Source organism: Medicago sativa, chromosome 5, assembly GCF_051527215.1.
Source record: "Medicago sativa cultivar Bolivia chromosome 5, Bolivia_mono, whole genome shotgun sequence".
Taxonomy (NCBI): domain Eukaryota; kingdom Viridiplantae; phylum Streptophyta; class Magnoliopsida; order Fabales; family Fabaceae; genus Medicago; species Medicago sativa.
The window spans coordinates 13,198,783-13,221,276 of record NC_140753.1 but is presented as its reverse complement, the minus strand read 5'-3'; the positions used below and the strand labels follow the sequence as shown (position 1 = coordinate 13,221,276).

The window sequence follows — 22,494 nt, the reverse complement described above, 5'->3', positions numbered from 1 at the left end:
GGGACTAAATTTGGTAACGTGAGTAAAATGTAAGGACTTTAAAAACATTTACTTAAATGTAGGGACTATTTATCAAAAGAGCGTAAAATGTAGGGACTAAAAACATATTTAACCCTTGAATTTAATTTAGACTATTATTTTTTCCACCCTTTATGTTTCTCGCGCACCTTGCAATAATAACCAGATTATGTAATCCGAACCAAATTGTAGATTTATGGAAAACAAAATTCGGATACATTCGAAATCTGATTTTTGGTGTTTTCTTTGATGTCAAAGGTCCATGTTGACCGTTATATAACCCCCGCATAAGTTGCAAAGCAATTGCAGAGGTTATATGAACGGTCAACAATGACCATGACATTCAAAATCGTCCAAAAAACGCATTAAAACTCCACTAATCAGGCAAACCTTTGGTGAAACGCACCGTCCAAAAATAATTGTGGGTATTCGGATTATATAATCTAAACTGCACCATAATGCATGTTTGGGAGATTATTAGACCTATTTATGATCCTAGGGCGCCACGTGTCACCTATTTGAACTTTCCATCTTCTTACATATTGCAATTTTCGATTCCCATCATCATTGCGCCTTTCTTCACAAGATTTCCAAGATTTTATGTCTCCCAAGGCAATTAATTGTCCACGATCTCAAGGCATTTATGCTTCTTTCCAAGATAGTTGCTTCTTTCCACTATCTCAAGTCACATTCACCATTATAAAATGTTTTGTTACCTTTTTGCTCTCCACCAAATCCTGACTTTCTCTTCTTTGCATCTTCCCTCTCTCGCAAGGAAGAAAAAACTCCTTCACGCCATGGAAGTGCTTCTGTCAGAACTTCAACTCATCATTGCCAATAAGATCGCCGCCTCGAGCACTAGAGGGTTTATAACCTTCCGGGCATCCGCGAAGCTCCATCGGAGACTTTCTGAAAACCCTGCGGTGCTCAGAGCGATGTCGGAAGATTGTTTACGCCTTCTTGTCCTCCATTCGCCTAACGCGGGACAAAAAAAGTTCATGCAGCAACTTACTCTCAGTGGCCATGCACTATAATGCGTTGTCAGATCGCCTCAAATGCTTCATCAGCCTCACCCTAACCTGCTAAGGATTCAGTATGTTCTTAGAAACGCCTGAATTGCGGGGTCAGATGAAGCCACGTACTTCCTGATCATGTTGAAGGTACTAGCAAGCGAAGGTTTTGACAGAGATATGGTTTTATCCCCCTTTCATGACCTTTTCACTCGACAACGTCTTGCTCACTGTAGAAGCGTCATCAGTGTCGACGGTCTTCTCTTCGATTATGGTCAACTCGAACTACGTTTTATGCCCCTAGGTTTGCACTACAAGTTCACTTGTCTTTCCGACGAGGATTGTGCAATGAGCAACAGGATCCGCAATTTTCACTTGCCATCTCCAGGTGCATACGAGGATTATGATATTATCAACATCTACCTTTCTTGTCGTCTCCACATCGAACTTGCTTGGTTTCTAGGGCATTTACGCTTCATCGACCTTGATTTCCTGTTGTAAAGGCTTAAAGACCCTTTTTTTGTAATGTGTCGAATTAGCACAAACTTTGTCTAACCATTTAAGGTTTCGATGGAATGTATTTTGGCCCAGTAGCTGGCTATTTCAATGCAATGTATTAGTGCCATATCTCTTCGTAGTCCTTTAGTTTGGCCAGTATCAAATATATTCGGATTACATAATCTGGAAACCATGGGAGGTGTCCGGTGTAACACCCTATTTCTATTAAGCGGTAAAACGCGCGAATACATCAGAAATATTCTAGAAATAGATGCTACATCTCAAAACAAACCAAAAGATATCATGCATATATATAATATTTCAACGGTCACAACGGAATTCAAATCATAAACTTCAACATATACATGCCATGGTCAAATAAATCCTCATATGAAAATACTCCAAGTCCGACAAGTGGACAATAGCAACAACATAGCAACAGAATCCAAAACGACAACAAATAGACGCTAAGCCTAATCAGAGCCTATATACTACGACACTGACACGACAACGGAGAAAGCTCCCGTCGTCCAAACATCCAACAAGCAAACTCACCAAGCGTCTAGTCCTGCACAACGTCTACTCATCCATACAGACAGGTAGGCGGTCGAAACCACTAGGGGTAAGCATTACATTAATCATAATTCACGAAAAACATTTATCATGAACATTGGAAATGAAAGACATATTCAAGAATACAAAATAACAAATCATACATTTATTCACAGTCTTCATGATTCTCATGCCATTCAAACCATTCCATATCATCATTCCAAGTTCATATCAACAAGTGTATCATACACGTATCACATATACATAACTCTTCCTCCTAGAACACTAGCATCACATGATCATTATTATCCCTCATCACTTAAATTTCAAGCTATCACATTAATATCATAGCATAGCATGCATATTCAACATCTAATCAAGTCATCAACAAAAGCTCATCATTTATCAACATCAATCAATGAAAACATTACTCACTTCATTACTCATCTAGCATGCTTATCTTAACAAGTACAATTCATCATATCAAAGTTATAAGCAAGTCATCATCATCATCAAAGAAATCACCACATCTTATGTATATACATATACAATTCTCACCTCATCATTATCATCCAATCAATTATCATCAAATAGATTCACCAAGTGTATAAGCACAAACAATTAAGACATGCAATTAGAGCATAATACAATTAGTCACAACCATCCACAAAATTCACCAATGTACATATACACCAATCCACATAATCACAACATTCACCAAATTTCACCAATACACAAATTCACCAAGTCATATATTCAATTATGACACAACTCATCAATTATTCAAATGCATGCAATGTTCTAGACTCTTCTCTAGATGCATGTGGTACCAAAACACCTCAAGGTCGTCACCTTCGATGCAACAAAAACATCGTAATCACCTCAATTGGATATAAAATCCGCCACCATCAGTCTTGGATATAAAATCCACCACCATCAGTCATGAATGCATGAACATATGACTCAACTACAAATGCATATGTTCATACAAACAATAATCACCTCACCATCACCAATACTTGTATATATGCAATCATCAACAAGTCACCACCAATTTAACATATATACAATCACCAACAATCATCAAAAATCACACAACATGAAGTTGTCACATAATTACACCACCAATCATCTTCACATAACATATAACAATTTTCCATAAAGGATTCCCAATCAATTGATTCTCAAAAGTCATCTTTAGTCAAGTTCGTCTCTCCAAGTCATAACTTAAAATTAATTGAACAATTAATTCAAAACCAAGTAAACAAGCTCAATTGTCTATGCCATGTATTCTCACAAGTCACATATATGTGCAGTAGAGGTTACATAAGCATTTCATCGGCCAAATACGATGAATTCATGAAAATCACAAAGTTCGTCTCACCGAAACACTTTTCAAGAAATTTCCCATTTTCTAAGCAAAACAAGTTAGACCCAACACATCATAGTTTGAAAACCATAATTGAACTTATAGAATCCAAGTTTGAAAGTAGGAAGCAATCCATAAGGTTTGGGTCGACTTAAAAGTAGTTATGCGGAGTGTTCGTAAAATTTCTCTAAGACATCCTTAGAGTGTTTTCCTCATAACTTAAAATCCATGAATCATTTTCAAGTCAAACCAAAGTCATTGGAAAACTAACAAAATTATCTAAAACTTTCATGTTTACACCAAAGGCCAATTCAAAGCAGAAATGGGTGAAAAAGCACAAAAAATGCAGAAACTGAAGTTCTGTCAGCACGCACGGCCCGTGCCACGCACGGGCACGGCCGTGCCACTAAGTTAGCACGGCCCGTGCCATTCACGGCACGGCCGTGCTCGATTGACAGCACAGCTTTTCTTCGTTTTTCCGTTTTCACCATTTCGCGCATAAAATTCAAACCGTTAATCGGATTTCGATGCCGTTTTCGCCTACATGCTCCTGACACTTAGCTCTATCATAATCTATAGAAAAATTCAAGTTTCAACCATCCCAAAATCATTTCTCCCAAACCTCACATAATCACTTATTTGCAAAAACACGTAAACACCGGCATCTCACACGAAAAACTCGTTTTCTCCCAAACGACTCTACTAACACAACCACAACATGAAAACAGAAATTATACCAAGTCAAATTCATCCAACAACATCAAAAACTCAGTCAACAACTTCATATTTCAAAAGTTCATTTTGGTCCTTCACATGAACATCTTAGCACAACTTCACCAATTCAAACAACAACTTCACAAAAGGGAATACCCATGGTATAAATCAACAACAACAACATATCTCATTCAACCACAACTTCATGTAAACATGAATCCATCACAAATCAACCACAACAACACTAATTTATACCAATTTGAACAAAATCAACAAAGTATACATGTAAACATATATTGAGCATGTAATTTCATCAACAACAACAAACTCATCAATAATTCCCCAATTCAATGATGCCCATTGCATCAATTCAACTACAATATATGTCAAGATAACAACAACAATATTTGAACATGAATTCATTCACAATTCTACAACCACAACTTCATTCATCATCAATTTCATGCAAAAACATATCATATTCATATCTACCCATTTTGACATACAAATTCAACAACAACATCACAATTATCATTCAATTCATGTACATAATCATGTCAACAACATTAAGCACGAAATTCTACATCCAAAATCAAATTAAGCACTTAACCACAATTATGTAAAGAATTAGGGTAGAAATTAAACTAAGGATTATGATTAAAGCCTAACCCCCTTACCTTAATTCTTCACAATTATCAACTAGGGCTTCACTTTAGCTCCCAAAGCTTGAATCTCTAGCTCCCTCTAGCCTCATCTAGATCTTCTCTCTTCAAACCCTTTTTCTCCTCTTGTTCTTTCTCTTTCTCTTTCTACCTCTATCTCTTCTCAATGAATGAAATGTGAAATGTTTGTAAAACCTAATTTCACCAACAACTAGAGTTTATATATGTGCTCTACTCAATTGGGCTTATCTCTCAAACCTTAATGGGCCTAACCCATTTCTATTCTAACACCCAAATTGTCACTACTCACTTAATGGTAATTTATAACACTAACGGTCACTTAATGGTAATTAAAATGATTACTACACTCTCTCTAGTAACTTGGTAAAATAATACTCTTACTAAGCACTAAAAATATCCTCATCCAAAATTACAAAATTACCCCTGCTCTCAAAATGACCAAAATGCCCATAAGTCCAAAATGACTAAAATACCCTTCTACACCGAATTCTACAATTCCCAACCAAAAATACACACAGATGCAAATAATCACATAAGAGCACATCCAACACACATAAATAAATAATAAAATAAATCTAGCGAAAATCGGGCTGTTACATCCGGATTATGTAATCCGGACTGTGTCAGTTTATTTTGGACGGTGTTTTGCACCACAAGAAACACATTTTCATAGGTTTTCAAAGATTATGTATTCCGTATTATTTTTGTTTGTATATTTATGTTTTTATTTGCATTTATTTTATGAATTTAGCATCTACATAGTATAAAATAAAGCAAAGTGTAAGCAAAGTATGTAAAACTGGTAAAAGTGATTTCCAAATTATATAATCCGGAAATTTCTGGGAAATTATATAATCCGAAGGGCTTTTTTGTACATTTGTAGGGCACATGAGAACTTAAGAGGGTGGGAAAAGTAATAGTCTTTAATTTAATCTTAAAATTTGGGCCTCAAAATTTAAGTCGATAGACATAGGTTTGCAATTCTCTTTAATATGTGGTACGTGTTCGTATGTGAGAGTATGTATAATGAATATGTTATTTTAGCTTGTGGCATGTTACAATTAATACCCTATGAATAAAAAAATAGTCAATAACATCAAATACATGGCCCTCTAAAAAAAATATCAGATGCAGGATGAAAAATATTAATTGTTATGGTAATGTAATGATGGTCGATTCTATCGTGTACAGGTGAGACAAATCTTGCATCATACGTAAAATAATATCTACTGTTGGATTTAATTTAATCATAAAAATAATATGTTGTTTATTATAGTTTTTTTAAGAAAAATATCAACTTTTTTTTAAAGGAAGAAAAATATCACTTTAAAAAAAATAATAACAATCACATTTAAGAATATTATATTCGTTTGTTACGACTTAAAAAAAACAGAATCTAAAATAACTTCAAATGAAAAGTTGTTATGAGTTGCTTTACAAAATTAAAAAAAATATAAAATATAAAATAAGTATCAAAATATGAAGGTAATTTTGCAACAGAAATATCTTTTTTTTTCCAATATCACTTTTAAATAGTTGTATTCAAACAAACTAAATTATTTTTTAAAAAAATAAAAAATTATTATGATAAACAAACACAAAATATATACAATTTTGTTTGATAAATTTCTAAAAAATAATCTTTAAATTATTGAATGCTAAAATCATTTTTTTTTAATCCATAACAAAAGCATCGTGAATGAAATATGAAGTGATTTATTGAATCTCCTACGTTTTTTTGGCAGGTAAAGCCCTCACAAATATCTTTTTTATTTAAATAGATACATACTTTTATGGTCGATCAAACAGTGATAAATGTTTGTAAGCTACGAATATGTGATTGAAATTACCGTCCACGAATCCACAATAAAACATATAACCCCACACACATGAAGAGAGATTGAATTACGTCAATAAAACACTCGACTAGTATTTCACCGCTCAATAATTTTTTAACTCGATACACATTTTAAAAATTGACCTCAACAATATATCAAATGATTTTATATTTGTACAAATATTTGTAGGAATTGATCTATGCAAGTATACAACAGATCCAATGGTCAATTTTATAAATTGTGTATCAAGTAAATCATTATACTAGTATAATTTGATAAAACTCACTTTTTTGTGGGAGAATGGATAGCTCATTTTATTGAGCTAAGGAAATAAATTGAATGTATGGAGTAAAAGTTTAGAGTTCAAATTTTATCAAGGGAGAAAATACTAACATAACAACTACTTTTTTTTTTTAGCAAACACATAACAACTACTAACATGAGTTAAATAAATTTTTGGTCTATATAAATATAGAGAATTTTCTTTTTAGTCCTTATAATTTTTTTTCCTGCATGTAGTTTTCGTCTCTATTGAATTAAAGTTTGTTTGATTATGTTTAAACTTATAAATTTTTGAATGATCTTTTTTACAAATATGTTAAAAAATGTTTAATTGCACTTTTGGTCATCGCATTTTAACCAACTCACAAAATTGGTTATGTCTTCTTCAAATCGAACAAAGTTGTCCCTATACTACCATTTTTTTTTTTTGCACTTTTGGTCCTTGCCTCCATTTTAGCTTCTAAAAACGCTGATGTGTTGCATTTTTTGATGAGGTGTCCAAAAAAACACTAAGATGGCAAATCATAAGTGGAAAAACACTTATACATGTCAGCAAATCATATTTTATTAATTAAAAAACACATTTATAAAAATAAATTAATAGAAATTAAGAGTATAAAATACAAAAGCACATCAGCATATTCATCTCAATCTTCATCATCCTCAACTTAACCTTCCTTGTCTTCATCATCAACCGTCTTCTTGTTCATCATCATCCTCATCCTCATCAACTTCATCCCATCATTATCAACTAGTTTCATCATTCAACCACATATCACACAACACAACACTAGAAAACACATTCCTTCACGAGAAATTGAACCCAACAAATCCTTATTTTCACTAATCATCTCCATCACCATCTCCTCACTGTTACATCAAAACCCAGAAAACACGCATGAATGCAAAGAACAAGAAATTCAGAAATTAAATAAACTAAAAAAAAACATGAGACACAAAAAGCAGGGAACAATAGGAATCAAAATCATCTATAAAACCCAGAAAATGTATAACCCATAAATCACGTAAACTCTACTCTATTCTATCTTCTGTAAAAAAAATCATCTTCAATTGACGCAAAGGTGAAGAGCAATTGGAATTGACGACGGCCAAAAGGACGAAAACCAAGCACAAAAATTGATGCCAAATCCCAAATATGCAGATGATGAATTCACAAATACATTTAAACCCAAACCCCAAATTTGAAGAAAAAAACCCACATACGAAGAAACTCATATCTGAAACCAAAACCCCAAATTCCAGAGAATATGATGAGCTTTTTGCTATTTGATGTTGATACGAGGGTATATGTCCTGTGTGATGATGAATGACGATGAAGGATGAAGTTGGAGTGGCGTGAGAGTGAGATTTAATACTGGTTTGAGGAAAAAAAATCAATGGATCTTTTTATGGAGTGGGGGTGAGTGTTGGCGATGATGGTGAATGTTGTTAATGATGTTCAGTTGAGGATGATGTATGAAGAACAAGATGGAAGGAACTAAAAATTGAAGGAAATGAAGAGGATTTGAGAATTAGGGTTCAATTGTTCTTATAAAAAATTCAATTTCATTTTAATTTCTTTTAATTTTAATTTTTTAAATGTTAAATTGATTTTCTAAGTTTAAAAAATTTGATTTCATGATATGTTAATGACATTTTTCATGTTGGAATTGCCACCTAAGTATTTTTTGGACACCTCATCAAAAAATGCGACACATCATTGTTTTTGACAGCTTTGTTCGACTTGAAAAAGACAGGACCAATTTTGTGAGTTGGTTAAAATGAGAGGATCAAAAGTGAAATCAAGCCTTGAAAAATTATAAGAAACTTTTTTTTATAAAAAATTGTATTTTTTTTAACATGTAATTAATTAAATATTAATTTTACCAAACGCCAAAATTTCAAGATTAAAGTAATGAAAATCTGGACTTAAAAATTAAATTTTGAGCTAATTTTTTTGTGGAGAAACTTTATATAATTTTCTAAATAAGTATGTTAAAATCATTCAAAAATTTAAATATTTAAGTATAATTAAACAAATTTTAATTTTACAAGAACTAAAAGTATGTGCTGAATTTTTTATAGGGATCAAAACATGTTATTTTTTTTTTATGAGAACTAAAAACAAAATTGACTATATTTACAGGGATCAAAAACTTATTTAACCCTATAAACATTTGTCATTCACTTGAACAAAAAAACAACATTTGCCATTCAAAAAGAAAAAGAACCATAGATATTTTTAGTTTTCTAAATTTATTCTTATAATTATTGAGCTTATAATTAGGGATGAATGAAAAATATTTAAGAATAACTCTAAATTTCATACCAATTCAAAGGATTTCATGTAATTTAAGGAGTAGTATTCATTTTGTATACATAATTTTAATATTTAAAGGAAAATGATAACATATGCCCTAAGAGCACATGTTAAGAAATTTAAAATAGAAACAATTGTCTCAAAAGTTGAGCATTCAACTTTATTCAACCTTTAAAAGTCAAAATTTTGTTGTTTTCTATGTAAAGTTTCTAAATTTGAATTCCTTAACTTGTGCCCCAAGGGCACAAGATAACAAGACCCATATTTAAAAGAAGAGAAAGTGATTGAGACCAAGTTTAAATGTTTAAGCATGATTAAACAAAGTGTAGTACGGAAAAAAAGTACCTATTAATTTCGAGGGATCATCTCTATTTAATACTTCTCCATTTCCTTCATATAGAAATATAAAGACACAAAAAATATTGAAAATAATTAATGATTGTGAGACACAAAAAAACATTTAAGCACCAGTTAGCATTTCCCATTTAATAATAGGATCCCCACCTATTTTTTTTGTCTTCATAATTGCAATATCCATTTATCTTTATCTTTTTTTTTATCACAATAGTCCCAATTGCAAATGTTTGAGCCTAAAATATATTAGTATAAATTTGAAATGCGTCCTTCCCCTCCTTGTTATGATATAAATTTTCCTTCAAAACACTACAAGAATTTTGGTTATTACTGGTGGAAATAATCCCCAGTAATGCAAAAAATCCCTCAGTAATACGCATTACTGGCGGATTCGAGTCCCTCAGTAATATGAGCGTCAGAAATGTTACTGGCGGAATTTTCCCTCAGTAATGGAGTGTGTCTTTAATTACTGACGGAATAATCCCTCAGCAATGCTTTGTCAAAACCACATTTCCATTACTGAGGGAAAATTCCGCCAGTAATGTTTATACTGATTTGAATTACTGACGGAAATTTCCGCCAGTAATGTACTTTCCCCTTTTTTTTATTCCTTTCCAGTTTTTAATTTTAATTAAAGAAATAAAATTTATTAAACGCAAATAAATTAATGAAATACAATTTTAATTTAATAAGACACAAATTAATTAAACGACATATATCATCATAATATTCGTACAATCCATAAATCATTTTCATACAAAACCATAATTATATCAATAATATTTGTAGTCTAAAAACTAAATTAATAAACTAAGTATCATAATATTTGTACAAAACCATAAATACAATTTTAAGGTCCTCAGCTGCTAACAACAAACAGCAGTAGGCACTCAACAAAATGTCAGGAAAAATCAAATAAAACAGCAACAACAGCCGATCCAAAAACATCTAAACAGTCCCTAAACAATCAACTAACACTGTTATAAATTAGCCAAAGCCAGAAAATTCAGTAGCAACTGCAGAGGACCTTCAGACCGCGACAGCCTAAACAACACCGATCAAAATCCACCAACAGAAATACCTTCATGGCATGAACAACAATGTTATCCTTCATCGCATATCAAAGCCAAATTAAAGTTGCAAGGATGCTTTGATCATCAAAAGGGAAATCCTGCTGATGGCTAACCTGGTTGCAAGGATGCTTTTGATCATCAAAAGCCAAATTATAAGCCAGTGATGGCTAACCTGGTTCCCGAGAGAAGGAATTACTTGATGAATAATCCATTGAGAATCAATTACACCAATTCTTTCATGTGCTGGCTGCTAAAAATAGGAAAAAATGGATTCATTCAGATAAAAGATTAAACCAATTTTCATGTTCTAAGAATATTTCATTTGATTGATGAGAATGTAACCCTGTTAAGTATGGATCATCAAAACAATAATCCTGCTTGTTGAATTCATTCATATTAAATACCTAGGTAGTGACTAAATGCACTAATCTATATTCACTATATATGCTCTTTTAAGACATTAATTTAAGCTCTGTTAAAAACCAAAAATAAGCAGAAAACCAATTATGCAGTAGAAACATAATTCATGCTTGAATTCTTATCATATGTCTAACCTTTCTCTTCCGTAGCTAGCTCCCATGTATCTTTTATCTACAACAAACTCAGCTTAATAAACAGCCCAGGTTGCACCATGCCCACCACATATGTCTAACCTTTCTCTTCCTTTGATGCAAGATAAATGTAACTAATTGTAAAAACAAGCCTCTAAAATGCAATCAATCTCCCATAATATAAGCCAAGCCATAACAAGTTACTTCTTTAATGAGGATAAGGCAGAATATACAATAAATTATATTTCTCTAGTTTCAATTAGAAATATACAATAACAAGTTACGTTGAATCAAACGTGCACTAGGCAGTTTAAATTGAAATTGCAGAAGAGTAATCACGAAAAAGCAACCCTGTTTAATCTTATTTCATAAAAAACACGATAAGTACGGACCTTAATTGAATGAAAAATGCCAAAAGCATCAGTAAGAAGAACATCAACATTAGAAGCCTGATCCTGCATACAAAGAAGGTAAGGAACGAGGAGTGAGGACTGTAACAGAACATAATACCACATAACAACCCAAAAGCCACACCAATATACAACTTGTCTTTACAATCAAAGAGAAAATTAGGATACACATAAGCTGAAAGACATAAGGAGATTATGAAAATTAGGGTACACTCTGCATAAGCTGAAAAACATATTATAAGGACTGCTCCATTAAAATAAACTGTCTAGAGGAGTTTATGTAAATAATATGAGTAGCTTATAAACATATCATAAGCCATTTACATGAGCTCTCACGAACACTTGCACAAGTGCTTATGTCATACGATAAGTCCAAATAAGCTCTTTCAATCAACTCATAAAAAAAAGTAATGTGCCAAATATATAAAAATTACATAAGAATGTTTTGTAGATTCAATGAGTAAGGGATACCATAACCATACGGACAGGTGAATAGGTAATAACCTTCGTTAATACAACAATATTCCCAAAGGATTCTAATAAAAACTGGTATGAGTGCTTGACGTATCCCTCTGAGCACAAAGAGTAAAGTAGAAACTAGATAATTACCTTGATAAGAACCAAACTTCCAACTGAGTAGTATATGTCAAGAAGATTACTTGCATCATTGATGGTGGCTTTAAGTCTTGAGGCAATATCCTTCACAAAAACAACATGCCTAATTAGTGTATTTAATCAAAAATCCGAAAATAAATATAAAATTTCTAAAATATAATTTAGAAAAGAGGAAGAAGATAGAACTCACCAAGAAGAAGAAAAAATTGATTAAAATGTTAGTGGGACATGTTTCCGATGCGGTGGAGATGAGCTCCGGCGTGGTGGTCTTCAGTGAATATGCTCAGATCAAGAAATAAGTTTAGGGGTTTTGTTGCTAACATCATGAGGAAGAAGATGGTGAGTTTGGTTTTCCCAAAGGCAGCTCACGGTGGCCGGAAAACAGAGAAGTGTGAGGTCTCAAAAATTAAACTTCTCCAATCAAAAAAATAAATTGAGGGCTATTGTAGAGGAAGAGGAGATGATCACAAAAATGGCGTTTTCTTGCCTATAGGAGGTCGAATGGTGGGAGAACGGTGGCTGGAGAAAGCTAGGTGGTGGTGCCCATGGAGAAGAAAGAAAAAAAAAATACAGAAATGAGAGAAGAGGAAGTAAGTACGTGAGAGAGGGAGGGGAAATGAGAGAGGGAGCAAGTGACCATTACTGGCGGATTTGATTTCAATACTGGCGGATTGTTGCTTATGCGTTACGGACGGATTCGTAAATAACAACATTACTAGCGGATCTTTTGAATTACTGACGGATTATATAATTCCGTTATACCATTACTGACGGATTATCTCCCTCAGTAAAGCAAAGACATGTGTGTTTACATTATTGGCGGATTATATCCCTCAGTAATAATTCGTAGGTTCTTTATTGAAAATACTGACGGATTTATCCGTCAGTAATGTAACTCACTAAATTATTGTGGGATTTTTCCGTCAGTAACTTTATTGAGGGTTTTTTGGATGTTACTGAAGGTTTATTCCGCCAGTAATTACTGAGGGCCTAAATCCCCCAGTAATGCAATTTTGTATTGGTTAGTAGATTGAGGAATTCTTGTAGTGAAATCTGTCTCCTTTGATGTTCTTGGTTGACAACCCTTACGTATGTCAACGGTAATGATGCATGTTTATACGTGGTTGGAGCTTTCCCCTTAACCATTAGAAAACAACAGGTCTTCAAGTAATAACCTTTCAGTAGTTGAATCACTTCAGTTGGAAGCGGATTTGCCTCCATACATGAAAAAGAGGTGACAAATTCTTGAGTTTTGATCAAGGTGTAGCAGTCTTTTTAATTCACTTGGTTTCATCTTTGTAGCTTCTTCCGTTTGAGATTCTGCTATCAATTTGATGCCTTCAAGTGTGTTTGTAACGTATGTCTCTTGAGAATTCAATTGGCATTGCATTTTCCATATGTTGAAATGAGACTGATCATGTGCGTCATTTCATGAATAATATTAATGTTATACTTTTTTTTCTTTCTAGTTGTATATGTATGTATGAATGTATGTCCCATGTTATTGTAGTTGATAGATATCATTCAACTCTATTGCATGCACCGTCCACATTAGGATGTGAGTTGCCGTGATCCTCTATAGAGAGTTCTCTATGGCGTAAACCATACCCTCTCTCTCTCTCTCTCTCTCTCTCTCTCTCTCTCTCTCTCTCTCTCTCTCTCTCTCTCTCTCTCTCTCTCTCTCTCTCTCTCTCTCTCTCTCTCTCTCTCTCTCTCTCTCTCTCTCTCTCTCTCTCTCTCTCTCTCTCTCTCTCTCTCTCTCTCTCTCTCTCTCTCTCTCTCTCTCTCTCTCTCTCTCTCTCTCAAAAAATGCCTAAAGCCACCAAAAGGCATGAGGCTCAAAGTCTTTGAATCCATTTACCCTTACAGAGTTAATGAGTTATACATGTCTTTAATATAAGCCTAAATTTTAGCACTATAATTTGTCTCTGAGCTTCAAAAAATTTGATATCTTATTTATCAATAAGAAAAAAAAAATATAGCCAAACTAAGGTCGAATCAATTTAAGAAGAAATCAATTTTACCTAAAAGAGAATTAAAATAAAATTTTAAGAAAATTAATTATGATAAAAGGTAAAATTTGAAGTATTTTACCTTGTCTTGATAATCAAACATAACTCTTAAAATAGTCTGTTGGTACGAGATTTCGAACTAAACAAAATGTCAAATGTGAGTCACTTGCATATTTTTTTGGTACGTCAACTTTTCGTTTAAGTCCCTCTAAAAAAAATCTTCAATTTTTAGTCCCCAAAATTTTTTCATCTTCACTTTTGGTCCATCCTTTAAAGTAAACTGACATGTAGAATTCAAATTTTTGTAGAAAAATTTATAATATTATAAGAATCTCTCCAAAAAAATGTAGAATTTTTTAACAAAACATGAATTAAATATGAATTTTTATATTTTTGGTGGTTAAAAATTCATATTTAATTTATGTTTTGTTAAAAAATCATAATGTTTTAAAAAATTCTAATTTTTTTGGAGTGTTTTTTACAATATTCTACATATTTCTGAATAATTTCATTAAAAAAAATACAAAAAATTACTTAAAAATAGGGGCCAAAAATAGTGATTGAAAATTTCATAAGGACTAAAAGTTGATGGAAAATTTTAGAGGGACTAAAACGAAAAGTTGATATATTTATAGGGACTAAAACCATATTTAACCTTTTTTTAAGGAAACATATTGTTTAGCTAGCTTTTATATTTTGTGATATTTCTACATGTATTTATACTATTATTGCTACTGGAATAACAAAATTTTGACCTTTTAAAAATCTGAAGAGTTTTATAATTATAACCAAAATAATAATAATAATAACAACAACAACAACAACAACAACAATGAGAAGACTAAATTACTTTGGTCCTTTAAGTTATTTAATTGTAACAAATTAGTCTTTAAGTATTTTTTGTACCACTTAGGTCATTTAAGTTAATTAATTGTAACAAATTGGTTTTAAGTTTTTTCATACCAATTAGGACTTTAAGTTATTTAACCGTAACAATTTAGGGGATTTCAAATCTTAAAAGTGTAAGTTACAATTAAATAATTTAAAGGACTTAATCGGTACGAAAAATACTTAAAGGACAAACTTGTTATAATTAATCAACTTAAAAAACCAATTTGTTACAATTAAATAACTTAAAGGACCATGTTATAATCTTGACAAAAAAAAAAGGACCATGTTATAATTTAAGCCTAATAATAACAATAATAATTGAGAATACTTCGAAAAATTCTTCACAAGAATGCCCAAAATTATAACACTTGAGTCATGCGTTGAGTTTCTTTAGTAGTTAATGAAGAGAAATCGTTTGTTTCTATATCCATTTGGGTGGCATTTAACATGGGAAATGATAATCCTTTCCCACCATGGGTCAATTGAGTTCTACCAATAGATTAAATGAAGAACACTATTTTATCATAGTCCAGCAGTACTGGATTTTTTCCCCACCATCTTCCTCAATTATTTTCTCTCTCCTCCATACTCTTCTAATTTTTCTTCAATTTCTGTGTACAATCACAACACCCACTCTCTAATTATTTTTCTCCCTGATTTGGAATTAGGAGGAGTGATGGATTTTATGAATTCGTTTATGCTGGCTTGTTATAGTCAGTTATGTGGAACCACCATTGAGATATCAAAAACCACCATTTTTTGACTTTATAGATTTGAATAAATCAAAAAACTAATACTACTAACTTAACCTTGCATGTTTCAAATTGTTGGGGTCTGATTGTTACAGTTCCAAGATGCAATTATTCAAGACACAATTTTTTAATTGAGATTTTGGAATTTGGGTTCGGAGAAGTTAAGGGAGCATTTGGGAACACAATAATTCGATTGAATCTGGAAGCAAATTTCATTACACAAAATGGACTGTTATGATTCATGCAGAGAAAAACCAAACATAACTCATTTTCTACTCAAATCCTCCATGTTGCTGGTGGTGGTGGGTGAGTGGAGAATGGAGGAGAGAGCAAATAATTGGGGAAGATGGTGGGGAAAAAATCCAGTACTGATGGACTATGATAAAATTGTGTTCTTCATTTAATCTATTGGTAGAACTCAATTGACCCATGGTGGGAAAGGATTATCCTTTCCCATGTTAAATGCCACCATCAATTTGTAGTGTTATGTTTATATACATCATACAAAATAAACGATCACTCAGCTTGTCCCCATTTTCTAACCTAATCTTTCTATACTAATATAAAAGAAACTTACTCTGTGATTTCCACTTCACAGCCAAACTCTGAATCCAATCAGTTCAAGTATCAAAAGTACTACTTTCATTTCAATCTTCTTTCTCTTAGACCATTTACTGTGGTCAACACATTCAACACCCTTCAACACCCACTTTTTCACTTTTTAACACTCCACATCATCTTCTCTCTCTTAATTCAACACTCATTCAATTTTTACCTCTCCAATGGTTTTTTCATTCAACACTCTACCCCACCACCTACTGTACCCCACCACCTTTTATTTCTTATTCTTCTTTGATTTTATATTTTTGTTTTTATAATTACATAAAATTACAATTATCGATTATAATTAAATTAAAATAAATAAAAACTGAAAAAATATTTAAAAAATTTATTTAAATAATTTATTGGGATCCATTTCACTAAAAAGAAGATTAAAACTTCACTTAGTTTGCTAATAAATAGATATAATAAGAAGAAGATAGTGAAAAACTTGGTATTTTTTTCTGTGTCCAAATGAAATGAACCAAATCTCTATTTATAGAGAAAAAAAATCATGAATTTTGATATATTTATTTTTTTTTTAAAATTATTTTTCAACGAAATAATTGATGTAATATTATTAAAAAAATTAAAAACCAGGAAAAGCCAACACGGGTCCCCCATCATTCCAACATTCAGCTTCTCTCTCCTTCCTCTCCAACCAGAAGGCAACGCGTGGCAGGTGGGAGACATTAAATTGTGTTGAACGGATTAAACACTTCTCTCCTCCATGTCATTTCACTTGCACATTAAACATACCACTGCAAGGCTTTTTCTTGTTGAATCTGTCATTAAACAGACCATTGTAAATGGTCTTAAGCACTTAACAATATTTGATGTGACAATTATTTCTATTCCAAGTCCTGTGTACATGTAATACTGTTTTAGTGCAAATCCCAAAATGCAGGAGCTCATCATTTGTTGTGTCTGCAAAATGTAGCAAGTTAAAATTTAAAAAAGATTGATAAAATGATAAAAGTCTCCCTTCACAATTCTCAATTTTTCATCCTTATATCATTGGACTTACAAGCCTGAAGCTTACTTTTTTTCCCACAAAAATTGCTAAATGACTTCAAATTATGGTTTATTACATTCCAGTCATTCAATTTTGGAGGGTCTTCTAAAATTTCCAAAATCTATGAGTACATTTGGCTGCTTGTGAAGAGTTTGTAGGGTGGAAGCAAGGAAAACTTTGGCACAACACCATTCCGCTTCCTAATCCAAGCTGAAGTTCCCTCACAAAATATAACAAACGAAAGCATCGGTTGGCGTATGCACCGATGGTTTTCAAAATTCACTGTCTACTTGAATTGAGCTCATGCACTGCAAGATAGATTAGAGCAATCCAAATAAGCAAATGTAGATTTGAATATCAACATTCAACAACAGCAGACAAATTAACATAAACAACTGTTAGAACACAAATTATCAGTACCCCATTGAACCCCAAAATACCTTCAAGTTGGTTATAGCCCTCATGTTTAGTCTAAACCATATTAGAGATTTAAAGCTTGAGAAATTTGGTAAGATTGTAAGAAAGGAAATCTTATCTTAGTTTTGTCTAAATCAGCAATTAGGTTTCCAAATCTTCTTTACCAAGTTTGAGCCTACATGTCTCTAAACTGATAGGAAACTTGTTCAACTATATTTTTCTGCATAATCATGCAGCAACTAAGCACCGGAAATGCCATCATGCTTCTTCTCCAGCCCATCGTATGTACTCCTGATTCCTATTATCAATGTTCAAACATAATTTGTAGAAAACCTACCCACACCCGAGATACAGAAGCTATAGTTCTTTGAATTTCAACTTGCCTTACAAAACTCAATGATTTTAGACCTTTACCACATTATTATTTCAGTATATCTTATGCTCAGCATTACCAATTTATAAACTAACTCATCAGGGATACTAACACTTATATCTCTTTATTGAACCCAACGATCAAATTTAAATATACCAACAAACAATTATGTTTTTCTAACTCGTCTCATAATCAAACTTACGTCCCATCTAGCCCCCCAAAATAACAAAACAAGGTTGGTGATCATAGAACAATATCAAATCTTTATCTTATACAAAATTGAAGAACCACGCATATCATTCCATAAGAAGAATACAAATCGATCGCATAAACCACTTCTCATCTACATCACACTAAAAAATCAAATAGAATCAATGATTGTTTCTAATTACAACTTGATTAGTTCCTAATTCTTGCGAGGACACAAGACTCCAAACATAATAATTCACCCTCTTTCCTCATGGCATCCAGTCTAAGACAAGGTGGAAAATAGAAGATAGTGTACAAACAGAGAAATTTGGAAGATATTAAAGGGATTATAACATTAGGAACCATATAGTATAATAATCATAAACAAGCTGAAATAGCACAGTTGGTTAGAGCGTGTGGCTGTTAACCACAAGGTGGAGGTTCAACCCCTCCTAGCGATTTTAATCCTGCCTATGTTTAACTTTGCTATTCATCGCCGGTCCCAAGCCTTGGTAAAAGGAGAGGGTTGTGTTAAGCTTGGGCAACAAACATAAAACTTTGTCCAATCTATTTGATATGAATCAAAAATACGCAATAGTGTTAAGGCTAGGTCGTTGCCTAGAAGCAACGCGCTGTATAGCTCGAGTACGGTGTCAAATGAGCAAGGGCCGCTGCATCGTTTTTGATAGAACACTATGGCACCGTTTGATTCATGTAGCCAACCCCACTTAGTGGGATAAGGCTTGGTTGTCCTTGTGTATAGTATAATCATCAGAAATTGTGAGTTAAATAACATGGGTGTGTCACTTAAATTTAAGTTTAAAACATGTACGCCTTACCCCAATTTCTTGAAACTTTACCTGATGATCTTATCTTCCTATTGTAAAGAGCCATGGAAACAAGGAAAATACTGATGGGTGATGATAATATAACCCTAATCCATTTTATAAGTTTTCAGCCGAAGCACTGACTTGTAAAAAGGGCTAAAGGTTAATGGAAATATTATGCAGCCGAAGTACTGACCTGTAAAAGGGCGAAAGGATAATGGAAATGTTATGTTTTGAGAAGATAATAATCAAATTGCCTATTGCCTGTTGTGATTTTGATCTTGATCGACATGCATAAACTCATGAGACTAATTTACCACATTATGCCTCATGTTACAAATGCAGTCAAACACATATTACTCTACAACACTCGAGTTCATAGCACAATATAACTATAAATATCAAGAAAATGGTGAAGGAGAATATTTCAAAACCTCATTCTTCTTCTTGTTTGTGTCATCTCTTTAAGCTTGCTCATTGTCACCAGGGAGTGAAAGCAGAGACTCTGTATAAAGAGCCACTTCAGTTCCATGTGTACTGCCAGAATAGTAGTGTCACTCTATCAACTGTCCTTTGTCATTATACTTCACCAATCTCCATCCATCTTCTGTTCCAATGATATTACCACTTTTTGTAGAACATATAGGGGAAAATAGCTTAGTGGAAATGCCGTCAATAGACAAAACAAGAGTTTTCGTCCAAGACGAATGCACTTCGTATTCTTTCATCACCCATATTTCAACTGTATCATTAGCATAATCCATAGCCCATATACTGAGAAATTCTCCAAATACCCACACATCACAAGTTGTAGCTTCATAGTCAATATCAAATGGGAGAGGGATCTCAAAAAGTTCCCTTTTGATTAAATCAAAGGCAAGAATAAGATCCTTTCGTAAATGATCATGACGAAAAGCGAACCAATGAATAGCCCCATTAAAAAGAGACCCTATTATTTTAGGGTAATCAGTAGAGGAATTGGTATAAGGGCAGTGAATACCCTCAATTTCTTTCCATGTATTAGCTCTCAATGAGAAAATCTCCAAATGCTTAGTATTAGCTAATTTGGGGTCTTGAGAAATTGTGACCAAGAAGTAATCATCTGTTGACTCCTCGTACGTACCCAAAACCATAGAAATAATTTTTATATGAATATGAAGAGGAACCATAACGAGACAAAGGTAATTGTTTGTGAAATTAATCCAGTGGATGGGTTCCATATATAGATGTGAAAAGAACAGTGAAGAAGTAAAAAGCCTCTACAAGAGCCTTTGAATTGAAGATCAAAATGATTTTGGGGGTGCATAAAATCAATGTTGGAGGAAGCATAAGCAGAATCATTCTTAAAAGATGTTTCAAAATCAATAGATAGACAATGACGATATGGAACTGGTGTAATGAACATGATTCTACGAGTGAGTGTTGCAGTTGAAGAGGTGAATTGAAAATGTGAAAGTGCAAATTGGGTATCATTGGAGATGAGAGAAAACCAAGACTTACAAACGCATTTGAATCGAAGTAGGGTTTGGATGATCAATTCAAGAGGGAGCATATACATTGCAGGATCCATGCTTGCCTCTTTCATTTGCTTGTTGTTGTTTTTCGGTTCACTCTCGCTGTGATTTAGGGAGGAAAAAAAAAAAAAAATACCGCTGAGGTTAAAATGAAGTCGGGGTTAGTTACTCCAAAACGGAGTCGTATCCATATTGGATACGTATCTGATACCCGATACTCCACGAATATACACCCACGAAGTATTAAAATTAATTATTTAAATTTTTTTTAAAAAAATTAACAGATACTTATACGATACTCTGCAGATACACAAGGATACGTATAAATATATAAGTATCCTACAAAAAGATGAAGAGTAAAAAAGTGAGACAATGTTGTAAACATTCAGTAGAGATGTATATGATTCAATTTTAGATATGTATAAGTAGAATTGTATCTCCATGAACCACTTAAAATTATATGGATGGAGGTAACGAGAGAGAGGTGATTGAGTTAATCAACATTAGAATGAAATTTGTGTTGAGTTCTTTTAATTAATGTTTATTTTCTTCAAGTATTTTACATACATATAAGTTTTAGTATAAATTTTTTGTTAACATATCTTAACCGTATCGTACCCTAAATTTTGAAAAACCCGCATATCCGTATCCGGGCTTCATGGAAACCGTATAAAATTGGTCAAATTGCAATGGATGAACCATAGCCGTTAGATCAATTTTTCAAGGCTGACATCGTCTAGTGTGTGAAACGACGGTTCCCCCAACATTCTAGAAACAAGAGTATGCCGGTCCAGAATCAACTGCGACGCGTTTTCGACTTTTCTCAGAAACAAATTCTTTTCATTTCTCCGTTCCAATTACAAACCCCCCCCAAACAACAATGGCTTCAATCTACACCTGCTCAGAATGCAACACAAACCTCAACCTCAACACCTCCTACACCTACCCACCAGATTTCTACTTCGAAGCTGGAAACAAAAACTCAATTTCCTTCTCAACCATCGACGCCACCAAGTTCAAATTCGAAAAAGAAGATAAGATCCGTCCATTCTTCGAAACAATCAATTACTGGGGGATTCAAAGAAAGAGAACGAAGATCAAGTGTAATAACTGCAATCATCTTGTTGGTTATGTATATGATGATGGTCCTCCTCTTATTAATACTCCTGGTCAGTTTCATATGGGTCCTAGTCAAGTTATTCCTAGAGCTCCTAGGTATAGGTTTAAATCCAAAGCACTTCGAATCACTTCTGAAACTTAATTCACTTGTGTATTTTGGATCTTTCATTGGCATGTTAATATATAGAGTGTGTATATGGTTGGTGTAATGTTTTATACACTTTTGTTGGAATAAAGTAGTTTATTTCGTTTACATTTTTGTTGGATCTTATTTGAATTAGGATTATGAGTTAGGGTTACTGAATCTTCTTTGCAAATTAATAGAAATATCATTTCAAACTGTGATCAATTGGTAATTGATTGTATTAGAATATTAATCCCATGTTTAGGCGGAGGGAAGTAAAACCTAAGTCAATAAAGAGAGACATCGTCACCTTACAAACCGGTTTTATAAAATGAGTTTTAGGTCTAATATAAAAACCTAATACAAGGATTGTT

At 33.0% G+C, this 22,494-nt stretch overlaps 1 protein-coding gene, 1 long non-coding RNA gene and 1 pseudogene across 2 annotated transcripts; 1 reads left to right on the top strand and 2 right to left on the bottom strand.

Annotated features, from left to right (window-relative positions):
* Positions 1-10,338: 10,338 nt before the first annotated feature.
* On the bottom strand, positions 10,339-12,940 carry LOC146920213 (uncharacterized). Its single transcript, XR_015011707.1, has 6 exons — positions 12,478-12,940; positions 12,282-12,371; positions 11,655-11,717; positions 11,266-11,416; positions 10,884-10,961; positions 10,339-10,719 (listed from the first exon to the last, which is right to left on the bottom strand). It is a non-coding gene; the product is annotated as an uncharacterized LOC146920213 (long non-coding RNA).
* Positions 12,941-19,801: 6,861 nt separating this feature from the next.
* Positions 19,802-21,010, bottom strand: LOC146920212 (F-box/kelch-repeat protein At3g23880-like; annotated as a pseudogene).
* Positions 21,011-21,684: 674 nt separating this feature from the next.
* LOC146920211 (methionine-S-oxide reductase) lies at positions 21,685-22,249 on the top strand. Its single transcript, XM_085713638.1, has one exon. The coding sequence runs from the start codon at positions 21,758-21,760 to the stop codon at positions 22,136-22,138; it is 381 nt and encodes a 126-aa protein (XP_085569764.1). The 5' UTR covers positions 21,685-21,757; the 3' UTR covers positions 22,139-22,249.
* Positions 22,250-22,494: the final 245 nt, after the last annotated feature.

What these genes read in the sequence shown, in the direction of transcription:
- LOC146920211 (XM_085713638.1), top strand. Translation starts at nt 21,758, where the DNA reads ATGGCTTCAATCTACACCTGCTCAGAATGCAACACAAACCTCAACCTC.